The 23,586-nt window shown below is 40.4% G+C and overlaps 1 protein-coding gene across 3 annotated transcripts in view; it reads left to right on the top strand.

Annotated features, from left to right (window-relative positions):
- The window catches only part of CBR4 (carbonyl reductase 4), a 35,570-nt gene extending 12,207 nt beyond the window's left edge, over window positions 1-23,363 (top strand). Inside the window, exons 4-6 of one of the 3 annotated variants that reach the window (XR_002787181.2) lie at window positions 249-383; window positions 5,457-5,648; window positions 10,907-11,013. Coding sequence is in view for 2 of the 3 variants with exons in the window: in XM_003415803.4 (XP_003415851.1) it covers window positions 249-383; window positions 10,907-11,085 (314 nt within the window). In the remaining variant the exon portion in view is untranslated. Of the gene's footprint in view, window positions 1-248; window positions 384-5,456; window positions 5,649-10,906 lie in introns of all 3 variants that reach the window. The other 2 variants (XM_003415803.4, XM_010595612.3) reach the window with 2 other exon arrangements.
- Window positions 23,364-23,586: the final 223 nt, after the last annotated feature.

The raw sequence follows: 23,586 nt of genomic DNA on the forward strand, positions 1-23,586 counted from the left end.
TCAAGCCCCCTGCCCAGCATCTGAGCTTTTACACTCACCTCTTTCAGATCCTGTTTTCTGTGTATATCTGGAACAGACATGAACTCCAAGGCTTACTATTCAAATGACGAGGGTTAGAATTTCTGATTTTAGCAAAGGACAATGTAAAATGGTTTTACTTTTTTATTTGTTTGCTTAGTATGAATTTATGAATTTTCACATAACCTCATTGATTTGTTTGTATTTTGTTTTCATTTTTCCCCCCCTAGGAAGTGTTGTTGGTCTAAAAGGCAATTCTGGCCAGTCTGTATACAGTGCCAGTAAAGCAGGATTAGTTGGATTTTCACGTGCTCTTGCTAAGGAGGTAGCAAGAAAGAAAATTAGAGTGAATGTCGTTGCTCCAGGTCAGTGTAAACTTCTTAGTAGACAACACTGTCATTATGATTGTTTGGTAGAGAAGGAAGCCATTAACTGGTGTTTGAATTGGTACTCACTGATTGACATCTAGATAGTTCTAAAATGATTGTGAAGAGAACCAAGTAATGAACTGGTGACTAGAAAAAACAAATCTTGTATTTTACATAAAACCTTTATTCTTTTTTTTTTTTTATTAACTTTTATTGAGCTTCAAGTGAACGTTTACAAATCAAGTCAGTCTGTCACATATAAGTTAATATACTTCTTATTCCTTCCTCCCACTTGCTCTCCCCCTAATGAGTCAGCCCTTCCAGTCTCTCCTTTCGTGAAAACTTTGGCAGCCTCCAACTCTCTCTATCCTCCCATCCCCCCTCCAGACAGGAGATGCCAACACAGTCTCAAATGTCCACCTGATATAATTAGCTCACTCTTCATCAGCATCTCAAAACCTTTATTTTTAAAGGTGTAGAGGATCATAGAGATGATGTATCCCAGTCATTTCTACAGTTTAGAAGATCAGGACCTAAGAGATGGAATGACTTGTCTCAGATCACCCTGCTAGATTATGGCAGGACTGTTACTAAAAGCTGTATCTTTTGATTTCCAGCTAAGAGAAGCTGTAAGGTTATGCCCTTTAGATTCCTTTTATATCATTACAAGTTTTAAGTCTTTTTGTTCTCTTGCTAATTTGGTATTTCTGAAATATTTGGAACCTTCAAATTTCTTAACTTTTACCATTACATTATTTGCATTATTTTTGCCTGGATTAGTGAGGAGCGTTCTACAAAGGTGATAAAACTCAAACCTATGTTATTAGACATTAGCTTGGTATGACAGTAATTTTGGTTAGGTGTTTACTTGATGTTTGAGTAAGATGAGTATTTTCAAATGCTTCTATCAGTTAGCAGTGAATCTTTGTCCTAGCTTACTGTAGCAATTTAAGAATTGATTACCTGTGTAAGAAAAGACAGTTTATTTTGGCTCACTGGTGGTTTGTAAGAGTGTGGGCTGAAGTGGATTTTCCATTTCAAGTCACAGATAGCTCCAGCTTGGACCCTGGAATTGATGTTTTATTTGACACAGTTGTTGAATCAGCAGCTATCAGGAATTTGTGAAAATGTCCCAGTAAGCCTTTTGCTCTGTAATGTGCCTTCATCCCAATTCATTCTTGAGGCATGGAGACTAGCTAAATTTAATCCTTCCAAATCCATGAGCATTTGATAAATGACTATGGGTTAGATGCATTTATTTTTTGAAAAAAGGACCAAAAAAGGTAATCCAGAAGCTGCAGTGTCGTTGTCTTGGCATTGGCTTCTCCTTGTGCATGCTGTACGCAAGCCAATTGATTTTAGTGTTAGCCTAGTTAACCCATATGAGGGAATATAGATATTTGTGGTTTGGGACTGCATATGTTTGCTTCCTTCTCTTTTAGGGATTGGAATAGCATGGGTAGTGAAGAATTAATTCTAGTTCATGAAGATTTAAAAGCTGAATGGTCTAGGGGTAGTAGAAGTGTTCCCAACTCTTTTATAACTCAATTCAAGAAACTTCCTGGAGTGTCTCCATGTGCCAAGGGCTGTGCTACGTCCTGAAGTTATACATATGAATGAGATGTTTCTGCCATAAAGACTTAAGTATAGTGGGAAAGACAGACATGTAAACAAGTAATTACAATGCCATGGGATGAATGCAATAATTGAGATACATATATGATGCTGTGGGGATACTGAAGAAGGAATGCTTAATTTTGCCTAGAGTGAATTTATTGCCAAAGCTACGGGCTGAATAGTAGGAGTCCAGTTTGTATGCAAAAGTGTTATGTGAGTGTGTTGTTACAGCTTTTCTTAAGGATTTTACTTTTCAATATAACTTATATTACGGGGAAAAAGAACTGTTGGTAAAAATGTGGCCATTTATATATTTATCATATTAGTTATATAGCAGGTTTCATAGTATTGAGTATGCTTCATTGGTCAAAAACGAAGTATAATTGAAATAGTAGAATTAAGTGGATTTTTTATTAATTTTATTTTAGGTAATAATTTCAGCCAGATTTGTTAATGGATCTTTTAATAGAGCTAACATCAGAATTAACAAATGAATTTCTTTGTATGTCAGCTTTCCTAAAAAACCCACTACGATCAAGTTGATTCAGGCTCCTAGTGACCCTATAGGACAGGGTAGAATTGCCAACCCTGGTGGTGTACTGGTTAAGCGCTACGGCTGCTAGCCAAAGGGTCGGCAGTTCGAATCTGCCAGGCGCTCCTTGGAAACTCTATGGGGGCAATGCTACTCTGTCCTATAGGGTTGCTATGAGTCGGAATCGACTCGACGGCACTGGGTTTGGTTTTTGGTTTTAATCTTTACGGAAGCTGACTGCCACATCTTCCTCCTGCGGAACGGCTGTTAGGTTTCAACTGCCAACCTCTTGGTTAACAGCCAAGTGCTTAACCAGGGCTCCTTTCAGTTTTCCTAGTCACCTTCAAATGGAGGTTTCAATTAGCAGGAAAATTGTTAAAAAGCAGACCAGAACAGGGAAAGTAATGAATTAGGCTGCCACTCACCAATATTGTTGACTATTTCTACAGATGACTTAGGTGCCAGGCTTTGGAATTTCTTTAAATATAAAATAAATTTCTCACATGGATAAATGTTTCGGATTGTAAAGCATTGAACATAAGAAACAAAATACTTGACAAATTGAATCCGTGATAAATATGTTGCTTTAAAAAATGTAATATGATATATGTGCTTTAAATAGATAATACACACCCATGGTACAAAACTCAAAAGTGCAAAGAGGTATAGAATGAAAAGTGAGCTTTCTCTCCCCTAGCCATCTAGTTCCTTTCCTCAGAAACAACCACTGTTAACTTGTTTCCTCTGTATTTTTTCATATGCAAGCCAATATATTCATTTTAAAAAACAAAAAACCCCACAAGTTATGTCATACCATTGACAACGTTTTTACCTTGCTTTATTCACAGAACAGTACATCCTGGAGATGATTTTATTCCATATGTTATAATATATGCCTTGTAGAGATTTGGAAACCCTGGTGGCGTAGTGGTTGAGTGCTACGGCTGTTAACCGAAAGGTCAGCAGTTCGAATCCACAAGGCACTCCTTTGAAACTCTGTGGGGCAGTTCTGCTCTGTCCTATGGGGCCGCTATGAGTTGGAATTGACTCAACGGCAATGGGTTTTATAGAGATTTAATTCACCTACCATACAATTCACCCATCATAGTTTTAGTATGGTCATAGATTTGTGCAGTGATGCCCACAATAGATTTTAGAGCGTTTTCTTAATCCCAAAAGAAACCCTGTACCCATTAACGTTTGCTCTTCTTCATTTCCCTCTAACCTTCCTGGCCTCTGGCAACCATCCATTAATCTACTTTCTATCTCTATAGAATTGCTTATTCTGGACATTCCATGTAAATGGGATCATACAGTATATGGTCTTTTGTGATAGCTGGCCCACTTTTAATGGCTGAATTAAAACAGATAATCCTGGGGATAGAGTTGCTGAGGCATTTTTAATTTTGACAAATAGTGTAGCTTTGCATTTATTCCTTTAGGGTACCTTGAGTATTCTACCACCTATTTTTTTGTTTAAGTTGAAGAAATTTTGTGTTTACTACTTAGAGAAAAATCTTGTTGGTAAATGCTTGTATAAGCTTGGCAGCTACTGCGTGCAGATAATACTCTAGGTGTTCTTCTGTGCTGTTTGGCATGGAGTTAATTTTTCATGCTGCATCCTTAAACACTTTTACAAACTTAATATTATGACATACAAATTTTTCCTGGTTAAAATCTTAGTGTAGCTTTTGGAAAGAACCTTGTTTCTTCTTTTAGAAAAGTGAGTTATTTTAATTCTTCTTAGGTTTTAGAAACTTATAAAAGAGAATGGATAGAAGAAACTACGTTTGATATCTAACCTGTTTGTTGTTGTCGTTATGTGCCGTCGAGTTGGTCCCAACTCATAGTGACCCTATTGGACAGAGTAGAACTGCCCTATAGGGTTCCCAGGGAACAGCTGGTGGATTCGAACTGCTGACCTTTTGGATAGCAGCCAAGCTTTTAACCACTGTGCCAATAGGGCTCCTTATACTATATTAAAAAAACCAAACCAAACCCGTTACTGTCGAGTTGATTCTGACTCATAGAGACCCTATAAGACACAGTAGAACTGCCCTACAGGGTTTCCAAGGAGTGACTGGTAGATTCAAACTGCTGACCCTTAGGTTAGCAGCTGAGCTCTTAACTACTGCACCACCAGGGCTCCTAGATAGCCAAAAATAGATAAAGGAAATATATTTACTTTTAGAGTTTAGCAAGTTTAAATTCTCATTGGACAAGGACCATGCACTTTTATGGCAATAATATCCTTGTTCTTAAAAGTTCATGTTAAAGAAAGAAATATGTACTGATACGTCATCATAGATACAGAACTAAAGTATCCTTGTTTTTAGTTAATTGAATGCAGCCCATCTCAGTTGTGTATTTATTGATTTAAGGAGTGATAGCATTGTTGCCATCTGGAAACCTCTACCTGTCCAACAAGTGACGTTATGACATCATTTGTTGGGCAGTGGCACTACTGGTAGTTTGTAATTTTTAAAGCCCAGCTTGAAAAGCATTGTAAGTAGATATCTAGTAAAAGGAGGAATAGAGCAGAGGTCTTGGAACTTTACATATAAAGTGAACGAATGATATGGGAGAGAGTCCTGCGGAGCCAAGGAGAGAGAGAACAAACTGGAAAACAATACAAGCACAGGGTGGGTCTTTGGGACCTTTAAAAATTAATCTCTCTGCCCTTGTCTTATACCCGCTGCCGTGGAGTCAATTCTGACTCATAGCGACCCTATAGGACAGTAGAACTGCTCCATAGAGTTTCCAAGAAGCTCCTGGTGGATTCGAACTGCTGACCCTTGGGTTAGCAGCCGAGTTCTGTGTCTTCTGGCAGGGTATAAAATACAAGGCTGTTTAAGTGCACTGCTCTGGGCTAAGGTACATTTACAAATGAGGATTGTGTGATTCTTCATCTTTTCGTTTAGCATGAGAAGACATTGAAATTTGATAGAGCCTGGATTAATTTATAATTGGGGAAAGATACATATATGAGATTTTAAAAGCTGCTGATAAGGACGAGAGAAAGGCTCTTGAATCTTTGGACGTGTCCTTGTCCTCCGTATCGAACACTGTGTATCTTCCAGGCTTGGGCCGTGGAGGGAGGATCTTCATGTGAGGTAGGTGGCTGGATATCATGATCCCAAAAGTGGCCTCAGAGGGCACCACTCTCTCCTTTCCAAACCTGGCTTAAGATGGACACAGATCATAGCCAAGCTGAATCCAGGGTGGAATACTTGAGGATAATAAAAGCTTAAAAGCTTGAGGATAATAGCCTTTATTTGTTCCATGTATCTGATTTACTTGGGTGGTTGTTTTGGGAGGCCATAGATCACAGTCTGTCCTCATGGCCTGTCTCATTGTGGCAAGGCCATCTTTTCATCTCACTGGGATTGCACTTAAACACTACCTAAGTCTGCCTTACTATCTCAGGTGTGCCTTCTACTATGTCGTGCCATATTATAGAATCTACCTTTTCTTCAAGGTGAAAACATCTACAGATGGTCTCTCACAGGCTGTGTGGCCTTACCCTTTATCCGCAACAAGACAAACACATCAGAACTAACATCCAGTCAGAAGCAGATCAGATCAGTTACTTTCGGCACAGCATTGATGAAAACTCTGATGAGCATCAGGGCTTCTTAAATTGGAACTATTTTAGCCTGCATCCAGTCTCAATTTGTTGTACTGTGGTGACTTAAATGTTGCTATCATTTTTTTTTTTTATCATGCTGGAAGCTGTGCCACAGGTATTTCAGGTACCAACAGGAGATCATGCAGATGGTGTAGGACCAGGCAACATAGTGTGGCCATGAATCAGCCCAATTGACTGCACCTGCTGACAAGAACCTGTCAGTAGGGAATAGAGTTTAATGTGTCCTAGTCAAGTCATCTTTTTACCTCAAAATGCTGGCTTTGAGAAAAAGCCACCAGAGCCAGTTATGAGTTGAGCCTAGAATTTGCTAAGCCATATCGAAAAGATTTTTCTTGATTTCTATTGTAGTTTATTGAGATTTTTTAAAAGATTAAAACATATAATTGATTTTCTTATGAGCACTTGAGAGGTTATGGGAAATATTTTATGCTAATTTGAAAAAAAAAAAAATTTGACCAGAACTCAAAAATTCCAAAGAATGAAGGATAATAGTGTCATAAACTCTTTTGAGAAGATAACTTGAACTTCTAAATGTTACTTTTATAATTTTAAATCATTCAACTTTTCTAATGAATTGTTATAAATAATCAAGACACAAAGAAAACATAAGGCTTATTCCAAGCAGTCACTCTATGTGCGTGCACGGAGATCATTTTGTTTCTAAAAATAAGTAGCTCAAAGTAGGTTGGTGACAATTGTTAAACAATAACCCTTTGGATTAGCTCAAAACAATAATGTAACACTTGATTGTTTCATGATTTAACCATTTACAATTTGGGGAAGCATCCGTCTCCCTGCAAAAAGATAACACGTTCCTGAAGATAGGAGATTTTACAAAAGCTTAAATACAGTTTTTGCTTAATGAATACAAGTTTCCATGGTGACAGGATATGCAGTGGTTATTGAGTTAGCATTTAAAAAGTAACTCCTGAAAATATGGCCTTTTACCTGTTTGTAGCTATGAGACCTCTTGAAATTAAAATTAAGGAAGTACAGTCTTTTTTTATTAATTCATGAGATACCGTATTTTTATACAAATATGTGCGTTGCAGGTTTTTTGCCAATTTTGCAACCCCCTTGCACATTATTTTCCTAGGTATGCTGTGTGGGTTATGTGTGTGTGTGTGTGCATCAGTTACATGGTTACGTGGGATGGGCACGTTATTTGCGAAAAAGTGTGGTAATGTGTTTGTTATTGACTACCTTTTTTAACTCAGAAAAGGCAAACTGACAATGTTGCTGAGTAGTAAGTATTTCCTGGTAGAAAAAGTAGGTCAGTACTTTTGCAGTTTGGGTCAGGCTTTTACGGTTAATTTTTGGACTTGTGGGTAAGAGAAACCCCTTAAAATCAAAGTAAGATGTCTGTCATTTATATATATATATATATATATATATATATATATATATATATATATTTTTTTTTTTTTCCTCCCATAAAATGTAAGGTGATTTTCTTTCTAGTATACTGTCTGAGCCACCTTGGGAAATAAGTGTGCCCGAAGAAGAAACTTTGGGAATCGAGAACCTCCATGATAGTGCTTCTTTTTTTTTTTTTTTTTTAAATAATTTTTATTGTGCTTTAAGTGAAAGTTTACAAATCAGGTCAGTCTCTCACATAAAAACTTATATATAACTTGCTACATATTCCCAGTTACTCTCCCCCCCATGAGACAGCCCACTCTTTCTTTTCTTGACTATTTTACCAGCTTCTAAGCCCCTCCACCCTCCCATATCCCCTCCAGGCAGGAGATGCCAACATAGTCTCAAGTGTCCACCTGAACCAAGTAGCTCACGCCTCACCAGCATCCCTCTCCAACCCATTGTCCAGTCCAATCCATGTCTGATGATTTGGCTTTGGGGATGGTTCCTGTCCTGGGCCAACAGAAGGTCTGGAGGCCACGATCACAAGGGTCCTTCTAGTCTCAGTCAGACCATGAAGTCTGGTCTTTTTATGAGAATTTGGGGTCTGCATCCCACTGCTCTCCTGCTCCCTCAGGGGTTCTCTGTTGTGCTCCCTGTCAGGGCAGTCATCGGTTGTAGCTGGGCACCATCCAGTTCTTCTGGTCTCAGGATGATGTAGTCTCTGGTTCATGTAGCCCTTTCTGTCTCTTGGGCTTGTTATTATCTTGTGTTCTTGGTGTTCTTCAATCTCCTTTGACCCAGGTCTGTTGAGACTCATTGATGCATCTTAGATGGCCGCTTGCTAGCATTTAAGACCCCAGACGCCAGTCTTCAAAGTGGGATGCAGAATGTTAATAGATTTTATTATGTCAGTTGACTTAGATGTCCCCTGAAACCATGGTCCCCAGACCCCTGCCCCTGCTTCACTGACCTTCAAGATAGTGCTGCTTAAGATGAGTGGATTGCCCACTGGCTCTTCACTGTAAATTAAGTTTTACTTTCACTGCACTTGAAATTCTGCAGAGCCTAGTTATCCAGTGTTATTATCTGTGTCAACTGTTTCTCCTTTTATTCTTTATTCCTTTTGGCCATCTAATTGTTCTTAAAGATGAAAGGGAATTAAGGAAATATTGCTGACTTTTTAAGTAAATATGTGGTTTATCACAGAGGATGTTATATTTTACAATGTAATCTTAAATGAAACACAAATAATACCAAATTAGTTTCATTATTCTAGGCCCTCATTATAGAGAGTCTGAAGATAGTACTGTGTGTCTTTTTTTCAGTAAAGTTTTATCTGAACGCCTAAGTAATATGTATCTGCTGTAGGCACTTTGGAAACAACAGGAAGGAACAAAGAAGAAAGTAAAAACTATCACCTGTAACTTCCAGTATCTAGTGGGAATCACTGTTAATATTTTGGTTTATAATTTTTTCAATCATTACCATATATTAGGGTTTTTTTTGTTAATTTTTTAATAGTGGTGTAACCGAACTTTATAACCTCTGCTTTCATAAAGATTGCAGCCTTGGAAACCCAATGGGGCAGTTGTATTCTGTTCTGTGGGGGTTGGTATGACTCAGAATCAACTCAATGTCAATGGACTTGGTTATTTTGGTTTTATATACAAGTATTATTTTTCATTCTCATTTTAATATTCTTCTATAGCATCATTTTTAATTCCTGGCCATTTTGTATTGTGTGGATGTGCCATGATTTATTTAGCCAGTTTGTTATTGAAAGAGATTCAACTTGTTTCCAGTTTTTCCCTAATACAACTGTCATGGGCTTCGTTATAGAAAAATCTATGATCATTTCTCACAAGGATTTTAAGAAAATGTTTAGATATTTGTAAATGAAAACCTAAGGCAAAGAGAAGTTAAATAACTACATAGTATTGTATAATAAACCAGTGGCCTAATCCTAATAATTAATTCAATGTTCAGTCCATATTTATGGTGGTACTTTACGTGGCAATATGTTTAGGTTGATTTATACTTTGAGTTATAAATGATTTAGTTTTAACTGAAGTCCATTCGAAAGCTGTATTTTTTGAGATTGCACATTAAACTTTTACTTCATGTGTCATTAAAAAAACAAAAAGAAAACGAAAACCAAAGCCCATTGCTGTCCAGTGGATTCCAACTCATAGGAACCCTGTAGGACAGCATAGAACTGCCCCATAGAGTTTCCAAGGAGTGACTGGTAGATTCAAACTGCCAACTCTTTGGTTAGCAGCTGAAGTCTTAACCACTGCACCACTGGGGCTCCATGTCTAACTTTTATTCCATCTATATTTCATGACCTTAAAAAGTTTATTGATCTTTTAATTGTTCATTTCATGAGGATTAATTATTTACTTTCTTTTTTAAAGTCTAAATAATTATATGGGTTAAGTATTTTGTTAGTAATATGTATTTGTATGTCTCAGATGATTTTCTTAATAAACCTATAGTTCTCGCTGGCATACATCTATAATATGAATTGTTTAGAATTGGTTACTTAATATCTGAAGTAGTACATTATACCATGTTTTAGAACATAGTCTCTGCAAAGTTGATTACGTACACTGATGGCATGTTAACTTTTGAATTTTTATGTATATTTGCATCAGAATTGAATATGACCATGAGATGTTTTTTAACATGGATATTGGAAAAACTGGTCTTTCTAATCATCAGCTATCTTAGCTCTTGCAAATGGAGCTAATTTTTGTCAGAATTGCCAAATCAATTCATGTGACCACTTTTGTGATGCCTTTCTTCCCTCTGGAAACCGTGGTGGTGTAGTGGTTAAGTGCTACGGCTGCTAACCAAAAGGCTGGCAGTTCGAATCCACCAGGCGCTCCTTGGAAACTATAGGGCAGTTCTACTCTGTCTTACAGGGTCTCTGTGAGTGGGAATTGACGACAACAATGGGTTTTTCTTCTCTCTACCCTACCTCCCACTCCTCTGCCCCCATTCAAGTGAAGATTAATCACTTATGTGGTACTTTGTTTATATTTCTGTAAGGTATAAACTTTCTTACATTTTAATTAGGTGTGCCAGTGACTGTTCCCTCTGTAAATTATAGGTTGCTTGAGGAATGGAAGTTTGTTTTATTCATGTTGGGGACCAAATATTTTAGTGTTCAATAAAAGTTCACTCAGTTAAATTGAATAAAAATATAGACTTGGTTGCTTGATGACTAGCAAAACTTCATATTTCCTAACCAGGCTTGTTAATAATCTCAGATTTTTAGGAGTGAATTCATTTTTATTTTAAGCATATATCTTAGTGCCTACCCTTTTCAACTAAATAAAACAAATATTTCTTTTTTAGGATTCGTTCACACAGATATGACGAAAGACTTGAAAGAAGAACATTTAAAGAAAAATATTCCTCTTCAGAGGTTTGGAGAACCCATTGAAGTGGCACACGCGGTTGTGTTTCTTTTAGAATCGCCATATATCACAGGGCATGTTCTAGTCGTGGATGGGGGATTACAACTTGTAATGTAACTTACCGATTTTCAATAACAATGATGGTTAGCATCAAGGGCGTACTTTGGCAGTTATACCTACATGGGTGACATTTGCTAATCAAACCTATTGATGCTATAAGTGTTGATTTCCATCGTTGTGTAAATATGTCAGAAAAGAACAGTGTTTGACCAGTCATGTTTTCTAAAGAATATATATCATTTATCTTTTGTTATCTTATGAAATGTAGCAATTTTACTATATAGCCATTTTGCAAGTAATAGAAATAGGTATCTTATATAAAGTGGAAAAAATTATATTGTCTAATAAAACCAAAAAACCAAAACCAAACCAAACCAAACCCATTGCTGTCAAGTCGACTCTGACTCAGCAACCCTATAGGACAGAACAGAACTGTCCCAGAGGGTTTCCAAGTAGTTCCTGGTGGATTCGAACTGCCAGCCTTTTGGTTAGCAGCCGTAGCTCTTAACCACTACACCACCAGGGTTTCCTTTGGTCAGGCTGGATTTTCTAGAAGTTATTTTTATAGGCCATTGCCAAAATAAGAGTATTTAGAGGATATTGGTTGTCAATACTTTTAGCAAACCTGCTGAAGTTAAACATTGTATACACTGCATGCAAAAATATGCCTGAGATGATCAATTATTATACAGGTTGGGAAAAACAGTATTGTTATGATAAAGACATGAATTTGGAGTCTGGTTTCTTCTAGTGGTGTTACTCCTGATTGAATAGCTGGGCAAAATAATCTGCCAGTTTAAGTGTGGTATAGTTGACCCATTCTATAGAAATTCTCCAAAGTGTTAAGGATTAATCCCTGTATTAAGCTTTTAATATTTGTTACATAATGAGCTGCATAGATCCCATGAATTTAGGAAATATTTTTTTAGTTAGAAAAAACTCAGTAGAGAGGGCTACTTAAAAATAGTGTAAGAAATATGACATTTTAAAAATAAAGAACATTTTACGCTAATGAATGTAATGATTCTCACCCAAAAATTTTAGGAAAATACTAAACAATTATTTACTTAATTACTTATTCTTTAAGTCATAACTTATAAATGTGCAATAACAATTGTTACCAGAGAGACTGCCCTCGGTTCTTGTCTTCGGTGTAGGAAAGAATTCAAACACTGAGACAAATAGTGCCAAGCGAGCAGAGGTTCATTAGCTGGCAGAGGGTTAGCAGCAAAAATACAATTGACTAGGGAGCGTCAAGTGGGCTACTCAGATAGAAAGAGATTCTGAGTGCCCCGACAGTTGTTTTCCTAGGGTTTTATACCCTTTTTCTCCTATCTCACCCTATTAACGTTTAACTGCCAAGTCAGGGACCCCTGTAGAGAGCATTTCCTTGGCTTAATGTTTAACAGCCAAGTCAGGGACCCCTGTAAAGACCATTTCCTTGGTTTATTTAATTACCAAGTTAAAACCGAAAAAACCAACCCCACTGCCTTCGAGTCAATTCTGTCTCATAGCAACCCTACAGGACAGGGTAGAACTGCCCCACTGGGTTTCCAAGGAGCGCCTGGTGCATTCGAGCTGCTGACCTTTTGGTTAGCAGCCATAGCACTTAACCACTACACTACCAGGCATTACCAAGTTAGGGACTATCTTACTGAGGAATGTCACCACCCCCATCTCCTTCTCCTCCTGAGTGCAAGCTCTCTCCCTCCCTCTTACATCCTTTCCCCATCAAGTGCCATTCTCTGAAATCTTTGGGGTTGTTGAAGGGGGGTGGTCCGTCTTCTGTAACTACTTCCTGCGGTCAGTGGGGCATAGAGCTGGCCCTAGAAGAGGCACTTGTTCCCTAATGGGGGGTTTGCTTGACTTCGGGAGCTGAGGATGGGTGCGTTGGGCAGCTTGATCCAAAGGGCTTTCAGGACTTGCATTATTTGATGATGTCTGAATTACAGCCGTTTGCAATTGAAACTTTTGTAATCTGGAAGATACAAAATGAGTTAGTATTTTAAGGAGGCAGGGTCCAAACAGTAAAAGAAGAATCAAAGGCATTAAAGGGCCAAGGAACAGTATTAGCCAAGAGCCCCATGACCAGATGGATGACCAAGAGTTCCATCCTTGTGTTTGGATTTGTCTGGCCTTATCTAAAAAGTGGTGGATATGTTCTTGGACTTGGCCAGTTTGGTTCACCCAAAAGCAGCATTGTTCACCTAGCATGGAACATATACCCCCGTGGATAGCCACATGTCCACATGAAGTACTACAGCTGCCAAAGAATTTATTTGAGTTTGTAGAGTAGCTATAGAGGCTGTTACCTGGTTATTGAGCTGGGCTAGTCCAAGTGAGAGGTTTGCATAAACTTGAGCAGCTCCTAGCGCCCCAGTGGTTCCAGCTGTGAGGCCAGCCATTCTGATAAGACTGCTAAGTCCTATTAACATGGGAATTAGGGGCCATGTTCTTTTCACCACCTTATGAGTGGTGCCTAAAGGTAAAGGGATAGGCGCTCTTGCTTCAGCTAAAGACACAGGAGGGAGGACATATCCTACTGTGCATAATCCCGTCTAATTTGTGGGTGGGCATATATAAGCTGCAGTTCCACATGCATAATGTAGGCCTGAAGATAATGGAAGACAACCTGAGACATGGTATACACCTGATGAGGTATAATTGTATGGAGTTGGCTTTTGGAAGGTGGAGGTATATTTCCAAAAGTATGTGACAGCTAGGGCAGCTACTGTTAGCGGACTAAAGCAGGGGGTAATGTTATGGGTGGCATTGTTGTTTTAGGTTTTCTCAGAAGGTCATTTTGTGGATGGCTTCTGTGAAAACCTTTTCCTTGGTGGTTTAATGTTGTTGCTGGATTTCCATTTGGAAGCGGCCAGAAGGGTCAAATGGTCACAACCCAGTGGTATCTCCTGGAAAAACCCTCCAGTGTAGTCTAACTGTGTGTCTGAAGAGGTACTTGTGGGGGAAGGTTAACCGGCTGGATGAGGACAGAGGATCAGGGAAAAATGCCGTTAGGTTCCTGAGGTTGTGTGTTATCGTGACGATTGTATTGTAAAAGGAACGCTTTAGAGATCTTACCTGTTATGAGTATCTTTGGCGACCTGGTGAGTAAATGCACAACAGGCTTTGCCCCCCCTCTTATTTGTACTCCCTGGTACATGGTCCCTGTGATAGGGTGTATAGTTTGGTTATCATAGCTTTTGAACACCCCCTGAACTCCGGTGGAGAGGGTATAGTGAAGAAAGCCTGATGTTTGAGCCCAGACCTGCCAAGAGGCGGGCCAGCTTTCTGCGGACTGTCCCCAACCCTGTAGACAAATCCAGCAGGACTGGTTATATTTGCTGTGTATAAGCACCTTTATGACTCCCTGAACCATGTTTTTGTTAGAAGAGAGGGGTCCTTGGTAGGAGGTTAGTACGGAAAAGGTGGATCCTGTGTAAAAGTTACTGACCTTTCCGCTACATCTAGGGTTACCATCGGCTCCTCTGCACCGATGTTGATGTTTTCGGTGTTCCTGCCAGTAGCTCTTGGAGCCCAGGGTTCCCTCAGCTTAAGGCCATTTCCATTGAGGGATTGGGCCTGGGAGTCCTTCGATTCTCAGGGCAGTCTCACCTCCAGTGGCCATGCTGTTGGCAATTGGGACAGGGCTTCTGGGGCAGTTTGTTTCGGGGGCAATCCCTTTTCTAGTGGCCAAGTTGACCACATTTGTGACATGCACCGGGTGTAGTATCCTTGGGTCTTCTTGCTGGCAGTGGGTGGTGCCTGCCCTGTAGGGCGGTGGTGAGGAGATGAGCCTGTTTCTTCTCTTTTTTTTTTCTTCTTTTCTCAGAGCCTTTCTTCCTCTTCTTGGTCTCTACTATAAAAGACCAAGGAAGAGACCTTTAACAGTTCGTTTAAGGGAGTTTGGGGTCTTAGCCCTTGTTTTTGAAGTTCGTGCCTAATGCCTGGAGCAGATTGAGTTAGAAATCTGTCTTTTAAAACTACCTCCCTTTCTGGTGATCCTGGGTCTAAATTGGTATACTTTAAGAGGGCTTCTTTAGTCTTTCTAGGAAGGCAGTAGGGTTTTCTTGGGGCCCTTGGTCGATGGTGGCCATTTTATTGAAATTGGTAGGTTTCATCGTGCAAGCCCCCCACGTGTCTGTCAGCTTGTCGTACTGTGGGGGCTTGCATGTTGCTGTGATGCTGGAAGCTATGCCACTGGTATTCAGATACCAGCAGGGCCACCTGTGGAGGACAGGTTTCAGCTGAGCTTCCAGACTAAGACAGACTAGGAAGAAGGACCCGGCAGTCTACTCCTGAAAAGCATTAGCCAGTGAAAACCTTACGAGTAGCAGTGGAACATTGTGTGATATAGTGCTGGAAGATGAGCCCCCCAGGTTGGAAGGCACTCAAGATGACTGAGGAAGAGCTGCCTCCTCAAAGTAGAGTCGACCTTAATGACGTGGATGGAGTAAAGCTTTCGGGGCCTTCATTTGCTGATGTGGCGTGACTCAAAATGAGAAGAAACAGCTGCAAACATCCATTAATAATAGGAACCTGGAATGTATGAAATATGAATCTGGGAAAATTGGGAATCTTCAAAAATGAAATGGAACGCAAAACATCGATATCCTAGGCATTAGTGAGCTGAAACGGACTGGTACTGGCCATTTTGAGTTGGACAATCATATAGTCTACTATGCTGGGAATGACAACTTGAAGAAGAATGGTGGATTCATTGTCAAAAAGAATGTTTCAAGATCCATCCTGAAGTACAACGCTGTCAGTGATAGGCTAATATCCATATGCCTGCAAGGAAGACTGGTTAATATTACTATTACTCAAATTTACTGCACCAACCACTAGGGCCAGAGATAAATAGAAGATTATTATCAGCTGCTGCAGTCTGATATTGATCGAACGTGCAATCAAGATGCATTGATAATTACTGGAAACAAAGAAGAAGGATCAGTAGTTGGAAAATATGGTCCTGGTGATAGAAACAATGCTGGAAATCGAATCATAGAATTTTGCAAGACCAACGACTTCTTCACTGCAAATACCTTCTTTCACCAACATAAATCGTGACTGTACACATGGACCTCACCAGATGGAACACACAGGAATCAAACTGACTACATCTGTGGAAAGAGATGATGGAAAAGCTCAATGTTATCAGTCAGAACAAGGCCAGGGGCCGACTGTGGAACAGACCATCAATTGCGCATATGCAAGTTCAAGCTGAGACTGAAGAAAATCAGACCAAGTCAACGAGAGCCAAAATATGACCTTCAGTATATCCCATCTGAAGTTAGATACCATCTGAAGAATAGATTTGACGCATTGAACACTAGCGACTGAAGACCAGACAAGTTGTGGAATGACATCAAGGACATCATCTATGAAGAAAGTAAGAGGTCATTAAAAAGACAGGAAAGAAAGAAAAGACCGAGATAGATGTCAGAAGAGACTCTGAAACTCGCTCACGAACGTTGAGCAGCTCAAGCAAAAGGAAGAATTGATGAAGTAAAAGAACTGAACAGAAGATTTCAAAGGGCGGCTTGAGAAGGTAAAGTATTAAAACGACATGTGCAAAGAGCTGAAGATGGAAAACCAAAAGGAAAAAACACTCTTGGCGTTTCTCAAGCTGAAAGAACTGAAGAAAAAATTCAAGCCTTGAGTTGCAATAGTGAAGGATTCTATGGGGAAAATATTAAACGATGCAGGAAGCATCAAAAGAAGATGGAAGGAATACACAGAGTCATTATACCAAAAAGAATTAGTCAATGTTAAACCATTTCAAGAGGTGGCATATGATCAGGAACCAATGGTACTGAAGGAAGAAGTCCAAGCTGCTCTGAAGGCATTGGTGGAAAACAAGGCTCCAGGAATTGATGGAATATCAAGTGAGATGTTTCAACAAACAGATGCAGCGCTGGAGGTGCTCACTTGTCTATGCCAAGAAATATGGAAGACAGCTTCCTGGCCAGCTGACTGGAAGAGATCCATATTTATGCCTATTGCCAAGAAGGGTGATCCAACGAAATGTGGAAATTATAGAACAATATCATTAATACCACATGCAAGCAAAATTTTAGTGAAGATCATTCAAAAACGGCTGCAGCAATATATCAACAGGGAACTGCCAGAAATTCAGGCCGGTTTCAGAAGAGGATGTGGAACCAGGGCTATCATTGCTGATGTCAGATGGATCCTGGCTGAAAGCAGAGAATACCAGAAGAATGTTTACCTGTGTTTTATTGACTATGCAAAGGTATTCGACTGTGTGGATCATAACAAATTATGGATAACATTGCGAAGAATGGGAATTCCAAAACATTTAATTGTGCTCATGAGGAACCTTTACATAGATCAAGAGGCAGTTGTTGGGACAGAACAAGGGAATACTGATTGGCTTAAAGTCAGGAAAGGTGTGTGTCAGGGTTGTATTCTTTCACCATACCTATTCAATCTGTGTACTGAGCAAATAATACAGGAAGCTGGACTATATGAAGAGGAACCGGGCATCAGGATTGAAGGAGGACTCGTTAACAACCTGCGTTATGCAGATGACACAGCCTTGCTTGCTGAAAGTGAAGAGGACTTGAAGCACTTACTGATGAAGATCAAAGACCACAGCCTTCAGTATGGAATGTACCTCAACATAAAGAAAACAAAAATCCTCACAACTGGACCAATGAGCAACATCATGATAAATGGAGAAAAGATTGAAGTTGTCGAGGATTTCATTTTACTTGAATCCACAATCAACAGCCATGGAAGCAGCAGTCAAGAAATCAAAAGACACATTGCCTTGGGTAAATCTGCTTCAAAGGACCTCTTTAAAGTGTTGAAGAGCAAAGATGTCACCTTGAAGACCAAGGTGCGCCTGACCCAAGCCATGGTATTTTCAATTGCATCACATTCATGTGAAAGCTGGACGATGAATAAGGAAGACCGAAGAAGAATTGACGTCTTTGAATTGTGGTGTTGGCGAAGAATATTGAATATACCGTGGACTGCCAAAAGAATGAACAAATCTGTCTTAGAAGAAGTACAGCCAGCATGCTCCTTAGAGGCAAGGATGGTGAGACTGGGTCTTACATACTTGGGACATGTTGTCAGGAGGGATCAGTCCCTCGAGAAGGACATTATGCTTGGCAGAGTACAAGGTCAGCGGAAAAGAGGAAGACCCTCAACGAGGTGGATTGACACAGTGGCTGCAACAATGAGCTCAAGCATAACAAGGATTGTAAGGATGGCTCAGGACCGAGCAGTGTTTCGTTCTGTTGTGCATAGGGTCGCTATGAGTCGGAACCGACTCAACGGCACCTAACAGCAACAACAACAACATCCTGCAAACTTTCATTCCCTAAACCAGGCACGCTAACATGTGGCCTTTCGCCCATCTGCCTCTTTGGGTATTATAATCCTGTTTGGGGTCTATGCCTGGGACTGTGGCGGTGCCCATGGGGTAGGCCTGTTGGTTTTGTATATATAGCCCATCTGCGAATCATCTGGCTGTCTCAGTGAGATTTAATCTTTCTCCCTGGGTGAGTGTTTGGTTACAGTTTGTCATTATGTCTTTCCAACCTAAATCAAAGGTGAGTGTTAAGCTCTTAAATTTTTCTGTGTAGTTGTTAGGGTCATCAGAGAAACTTCCTAGTTCTGTTTTTAGCTTTCCTAAGTCCTGCATTGAAAAGGGAACCTGTACCCTGACTGGTCCATCAGGGCCAGCCCCTTCTTGAAGGGGGCACAGGTAAGATGGTGAAGGTGCTGTGGACAAGGAATTGGAGTAGGGAGGCGTAGGAGGAACAGACATTTCTTTGGTGTTTAAGGGTGGGGTTGTAAGGTTGGTAGGATTTGGGTCTAAGGTGTCTATTGTTTGGTTTGTAATGATGGCGAGAACTGCGGGATCTATCTTACACTTTTTATACAGTTTTACATTTTCTGTTAGGGCCATAAAAACCTGGACATTAGGGAACTCTGTCCATTTGCCTTGTTTCCAGCAAAACAGATCTAGCTGTAGGGTGGTATTGTAATTTAGACTCCCCTGTTCTGGCCAGGGAAACCCTGGTGGCGTAGTGGTTAAATGCTACGGCTGCTAACCAAAAGGTCAGCAGTTCGAATCTGCCAGGCGCTTCTTGGAAACCCTGTGGGGCAGTTCTACTCTGTCCTGTAGGGTCTCTAAAAACCAAAAAACCAAACCCGTTGCCGTCGAGTCGAGTCTGACTCATAGCGACCTTTTGGACAGGGTAGAACTGTCCCACGGAGTTTCTAAGGAGCGCCTGGTGGATTTGAACTGCTGACCCTTAGGTTAGCAGCCACAGCACTTACCACCATACCACTGTAGGGTTTCCTGTAGGGTCTCTATGAGTCAGAATTGACTTGACAGCAATGGGTTTTTTTTTTTTTTTGGTTCTGGCCGGATTTCTCCATTTCTGAGTTTATATTGAGGCCACACTGTGTTACAAAAGAAGACTAATCTCTTTTTCTTCAGGGTTTGAGGGTCAAACCTGTACCAATTTTTGAGGATACATCCCAGAGATGAGGCTGGTGCTACCAAGTTTTGGTTTCCCATTTGGAAAGGAACAGAGTGAATCATAGGGGGTAGGATGTCTCCTGTGCCCGCCTATGTTAAATCACTGCCCAGAGAAGGTGTCCCTTCTCAGGCCTGGGCTTCCAGAATTAACTAGTCTTACTGTGTAGCCTGCACCTGAAGTTTCTTGCCTAGAAACTTCTTACTGCCTCTGTCCTAGGGGTCCTTGTTTATGTTGGGCTTCCAGAATTAACTAGTCTTACTGTATAGCCCGTCCTAAAGTTTCTTGCCCAGAAACTTCCTACTGCCTCTGTCTGGGAAGTCCTCATTTCATTGGCAAACTTTACTGTCTATTGAAGTGGACTCCTTGATTGCCTTGCCCCGTGACACACTGCGTAATCCTGGGTGTCCCTTGGAATTGGGCGTATGAGATGATTTAGCATTTGTGGGAGCCCCTCTTCTGTCCATACCCGGCGGGGGGGTAATCTTATTTTCTGGACCCCTCCCTTTTTCTCTCTAGAACCAACAAACCTGTTCCTCATGTCTGCCCCTCTCTGTATACTTTATGAATTGTTTCTGCACACTGAAGGAGGGAATCAGGGCATGGAGGGCTGTCATAAAGTAGACTCCTGCAGCCCACTTCTTTGTATACTCTCGGACATTCAGATTCTTTGTGGGGGGGGTAACAGATATAACTTCAGTTAGTCTAATGAATAACCTCAAGATTCTTGATTCAATGAGGTGGACCAGTGTGTCCCTATTCATTCTTTTATAACATGAAAGCAGGAGGAGCTGAACAAGGAAAGGCCACCTGTGTTTAGCTTCACAATGGCGGTATAAACAGGAAAGGGAGAGAGGTCCTTCACTGGAACTATTATCCCTTAAAAACCTTTACAAATACGGCAGCGATCCCTTTTGCAAAGCACACACGGAGGATATAGATGCAAATATGTTAGCCAGAAGTTGGATGGAGCTGAGAGGTGCAAAAGGTAGATGGGTGACTGGTCTCTTAAAGAGACTTGCTGACTTGGCATGACTGTTGCTGGGGGTCAGGTGTTCTGGGCTCAAAATGTGCTGTTTTGTGAGCAGGACTCCTAGAGGGTGTGACTCCTCTAGTCGGCCGACGCTTCTCTAACATGTCTCGGTTTCTCTCCCGGTTGTCTAAGACAGTCAGGAGGGGTTGGAGCGATGGGCGGCCAACCCTTCTGTGTGCATCCCTGGATGAGCCTGGTTGTTAATTAAGGAAAGTTGAAATTCCCTTGAGGCCTCTCCATGTCTTGGGTTTGACCTAGACACCTCCGCAAAGCGGAGGAAGTGCTTCTTTTCTTCAGAGTCTGAAAGAGTCAGACACTCATTATTACCATATTGTTGTTAACCAAGTACAGACAAATCTTTCTAGCACCTCTTAGACCTCTCTCTTAAGAAGAAAAAAAACACACACGTAGATGTAGGGGTACCTCGGTGCAGGGCTGGAAAGGAAAAAAGAGAACCTGCGCTCTGAGGTGGACTCACCATTTTCCGGACGAAGGAGGAGGAAGTTTTATGTCTGAGTCATGGCACCAGAAGATGATACCAGAGAGAATGCCTTCAGTTCTTGTCTTCAATGTAGGAAAGAATTCAAACACTGAGACAAATAGTGCCAAGCAAGCAGAGGTTTATTAGCTAGCAGAGGGTTAGTAGCAAAAATATACTTGACTAGGGAGCATAAAGTGGGCTACTCAGATAGAGAGTCTGAGTGCCCCCCGATAGTCATTTTCTTAGGGTTTTATAGTCTTTTTCTCGTATCTCCCCTTGTTAATGTTTAACTGCCAAGTCAGGGACCCCTGTAGAGAGCATTTCCTTGGCTTAATGTTTAACAGCCAACTCAGGGACCCCTGTAGAGACCACTTATCATTTAATTACCAAGTTAGAGACCATCTTATTGAGGAATGTCACCACCGCCTATCTTTCTGCTCCTGAGTCCAAGCTCTCCCCCTCTCTCTTACATAATGAATTAAATGTGTCTACATGGAATAGTTAAAGCATTAGTCTTAAAAGAGAACAATTGCCTACAAATAGAGACTGTGGGGCAAAGAACTGAGTTGGGCCTTTTTTCTCTGGTTTTTGAAAATAGCCCTGGGAATAGCCCAAGCAGTTAAGATGCTCTTTGTGTTCCCAAATAGCCAGGTGACACTTGAACTTGTGGAAATAAGTAGGGCCCATGCAGGTCCCACCCTAGCACTAGGTCTCTGGAAGGAAGGTAGCATGATGTATTCAGCACTCCTGTTCGTTGCATGCATATTCAGTGGTGCCCCAGTGACTACAGGACCTTGGAGCCCTCTCTTTCTGGGCTTCCTGGATTTGGTGAGAACATCCATGAATGGGAGATGGTAGCAGGTCCTTGTGGAAAATAGAAACCTTGTGCCAGGAATTCTACCAGACCTTTCCTTATATGGCTTTGCTTTGATCCTTTCTGGTTATAATAATGCGTAACTGTAAGTATAGGTAGTCACCATGAGTTCTACTAGTAATTGTGGAAAGTTATCAAACCCACCTGGGGCAGTGGGAGGCAGCAGTGACAGCCAGAAGGGGCTGGAGGGACATAGTCCTAACTTGTGGAGACCCAACTCCATGTGGTTATCAGAGAGAGAAAGTGCCAGGATGATGAAGTGGGAAAGTGGGGATATGAGTTATCTTCGCATTTTGGAAATTAGCCTTATGTTGGCTGTAAGTAATGGGGAGATACAGACACAAAATAAATGTAAAATATCAGGCAACATCTGTTTTGCATTTAATTGTTTTGTGGTGAATACTATATTTTAAATGTCACTGAATTCATGTTGAATTTTAGTCATTTTTCAAATTATTTTAAATATTTGCTGCTTTTTGAAAAGTAACATTTTTATAACTTTATTGGAGCTGATCCTTTTGTAAAAGAGATTTAATTTTATATTGAAAGTCAGTGGAAAAATATTGTCAAAGAGTGAGAACACATACTCTGTTAAAATAAAAGTAAAGAGATTTATTGAGGAATAAAAAATAAAACTATTTGCATGTTGGCCACCAACCTTGTAGACAATATGAAGTATGGAGGGAGAGGTGTGCTGTTACGGTAAAAATGGGGAAGGGGAGTGTGTGATGGTTGCACGCTTAGAGCCACAAGGTGGGTATGTGTGTCATCAGCAGTTCTATTTTCAGCTACCTTCTTCCTGGAACATCTTGAGTAAACTCTTTCTCCTACAGTCACATTCCTGACCCACTCCCTTACTTACTAAGAATGACTTGGTGCAAGAGCCAGGCCGGTTAAACAAGATGATTGATAGGGGCCTGGGGTCTCCTGGTTACACTCAGCCAGTGGCTCAAGGCCATATGCATATGAATGAGAAGAAGTAAAGATGCGTTCTCAGGAAGGCAGAAGCAGGAGCTTGTAACAAAATGGAGTTTTGATTCAGCTCTTATGTCAGCCATTTTGTTATGCCAAATGCCTACGTTTCAGAGGTTTGCTAGCACAATATGAACAGTATATAGTAAGCAAATATAAAGTAACAATGTTATGTCTAAGTCAGTATTTGTTCTAAATCAGTATTCCTGGTTCCTTAAAAATTATTTTAAGTTTATCTTTGGAATAGTCTTCTTAGAGAAGTCTGTTTAGGATGTGAGAAAGTCAGTTGGCTATGAGTAAAATTAATATTAATAAACTGTCTACTAAAAATAAGGCATGGTAATGTACAGAATTTACCTGGCATTAGCAATATAGGAAAGGCAGCACTCAGGATGGATTCAAGTGTGGTGGATGATGCTTCTAGGGTCGGAGAGTTTATGCAGAGTAGGTAGTTTTTTTTTTTTTTTTTTTTTAGGTAGTCTAATGCTGTCTCACCTTTGGCTGCCTGCTTGTCTCCATTAGGGCTCCCCCCAGGCTTGAGTTCCCAGCTCTGGATAACTCCTGTTCTGAAATCATCAATGAGGCTGGTGCTGGGAAGCAAGCAATGTATTTCATTGAACTCAATGACACTAAGATGTGGGTTATAGATAGGCTAAACCTTTCAATGTATGTATTT

Source organism: Loxodonta africana, chromosome 21 (assembly GCF_030014295.1).
Source record: "Loxodonta africana isolate mLoxAfr1 chromosome 21, mLoxAfr1.hap2, whole genome shotgun sequence".
NCBI lineage: Eukaryota > Metazoa > Chordata > Mammalia > Proboscidea > Elephantidae > Loxodonta > Loxodonta africana.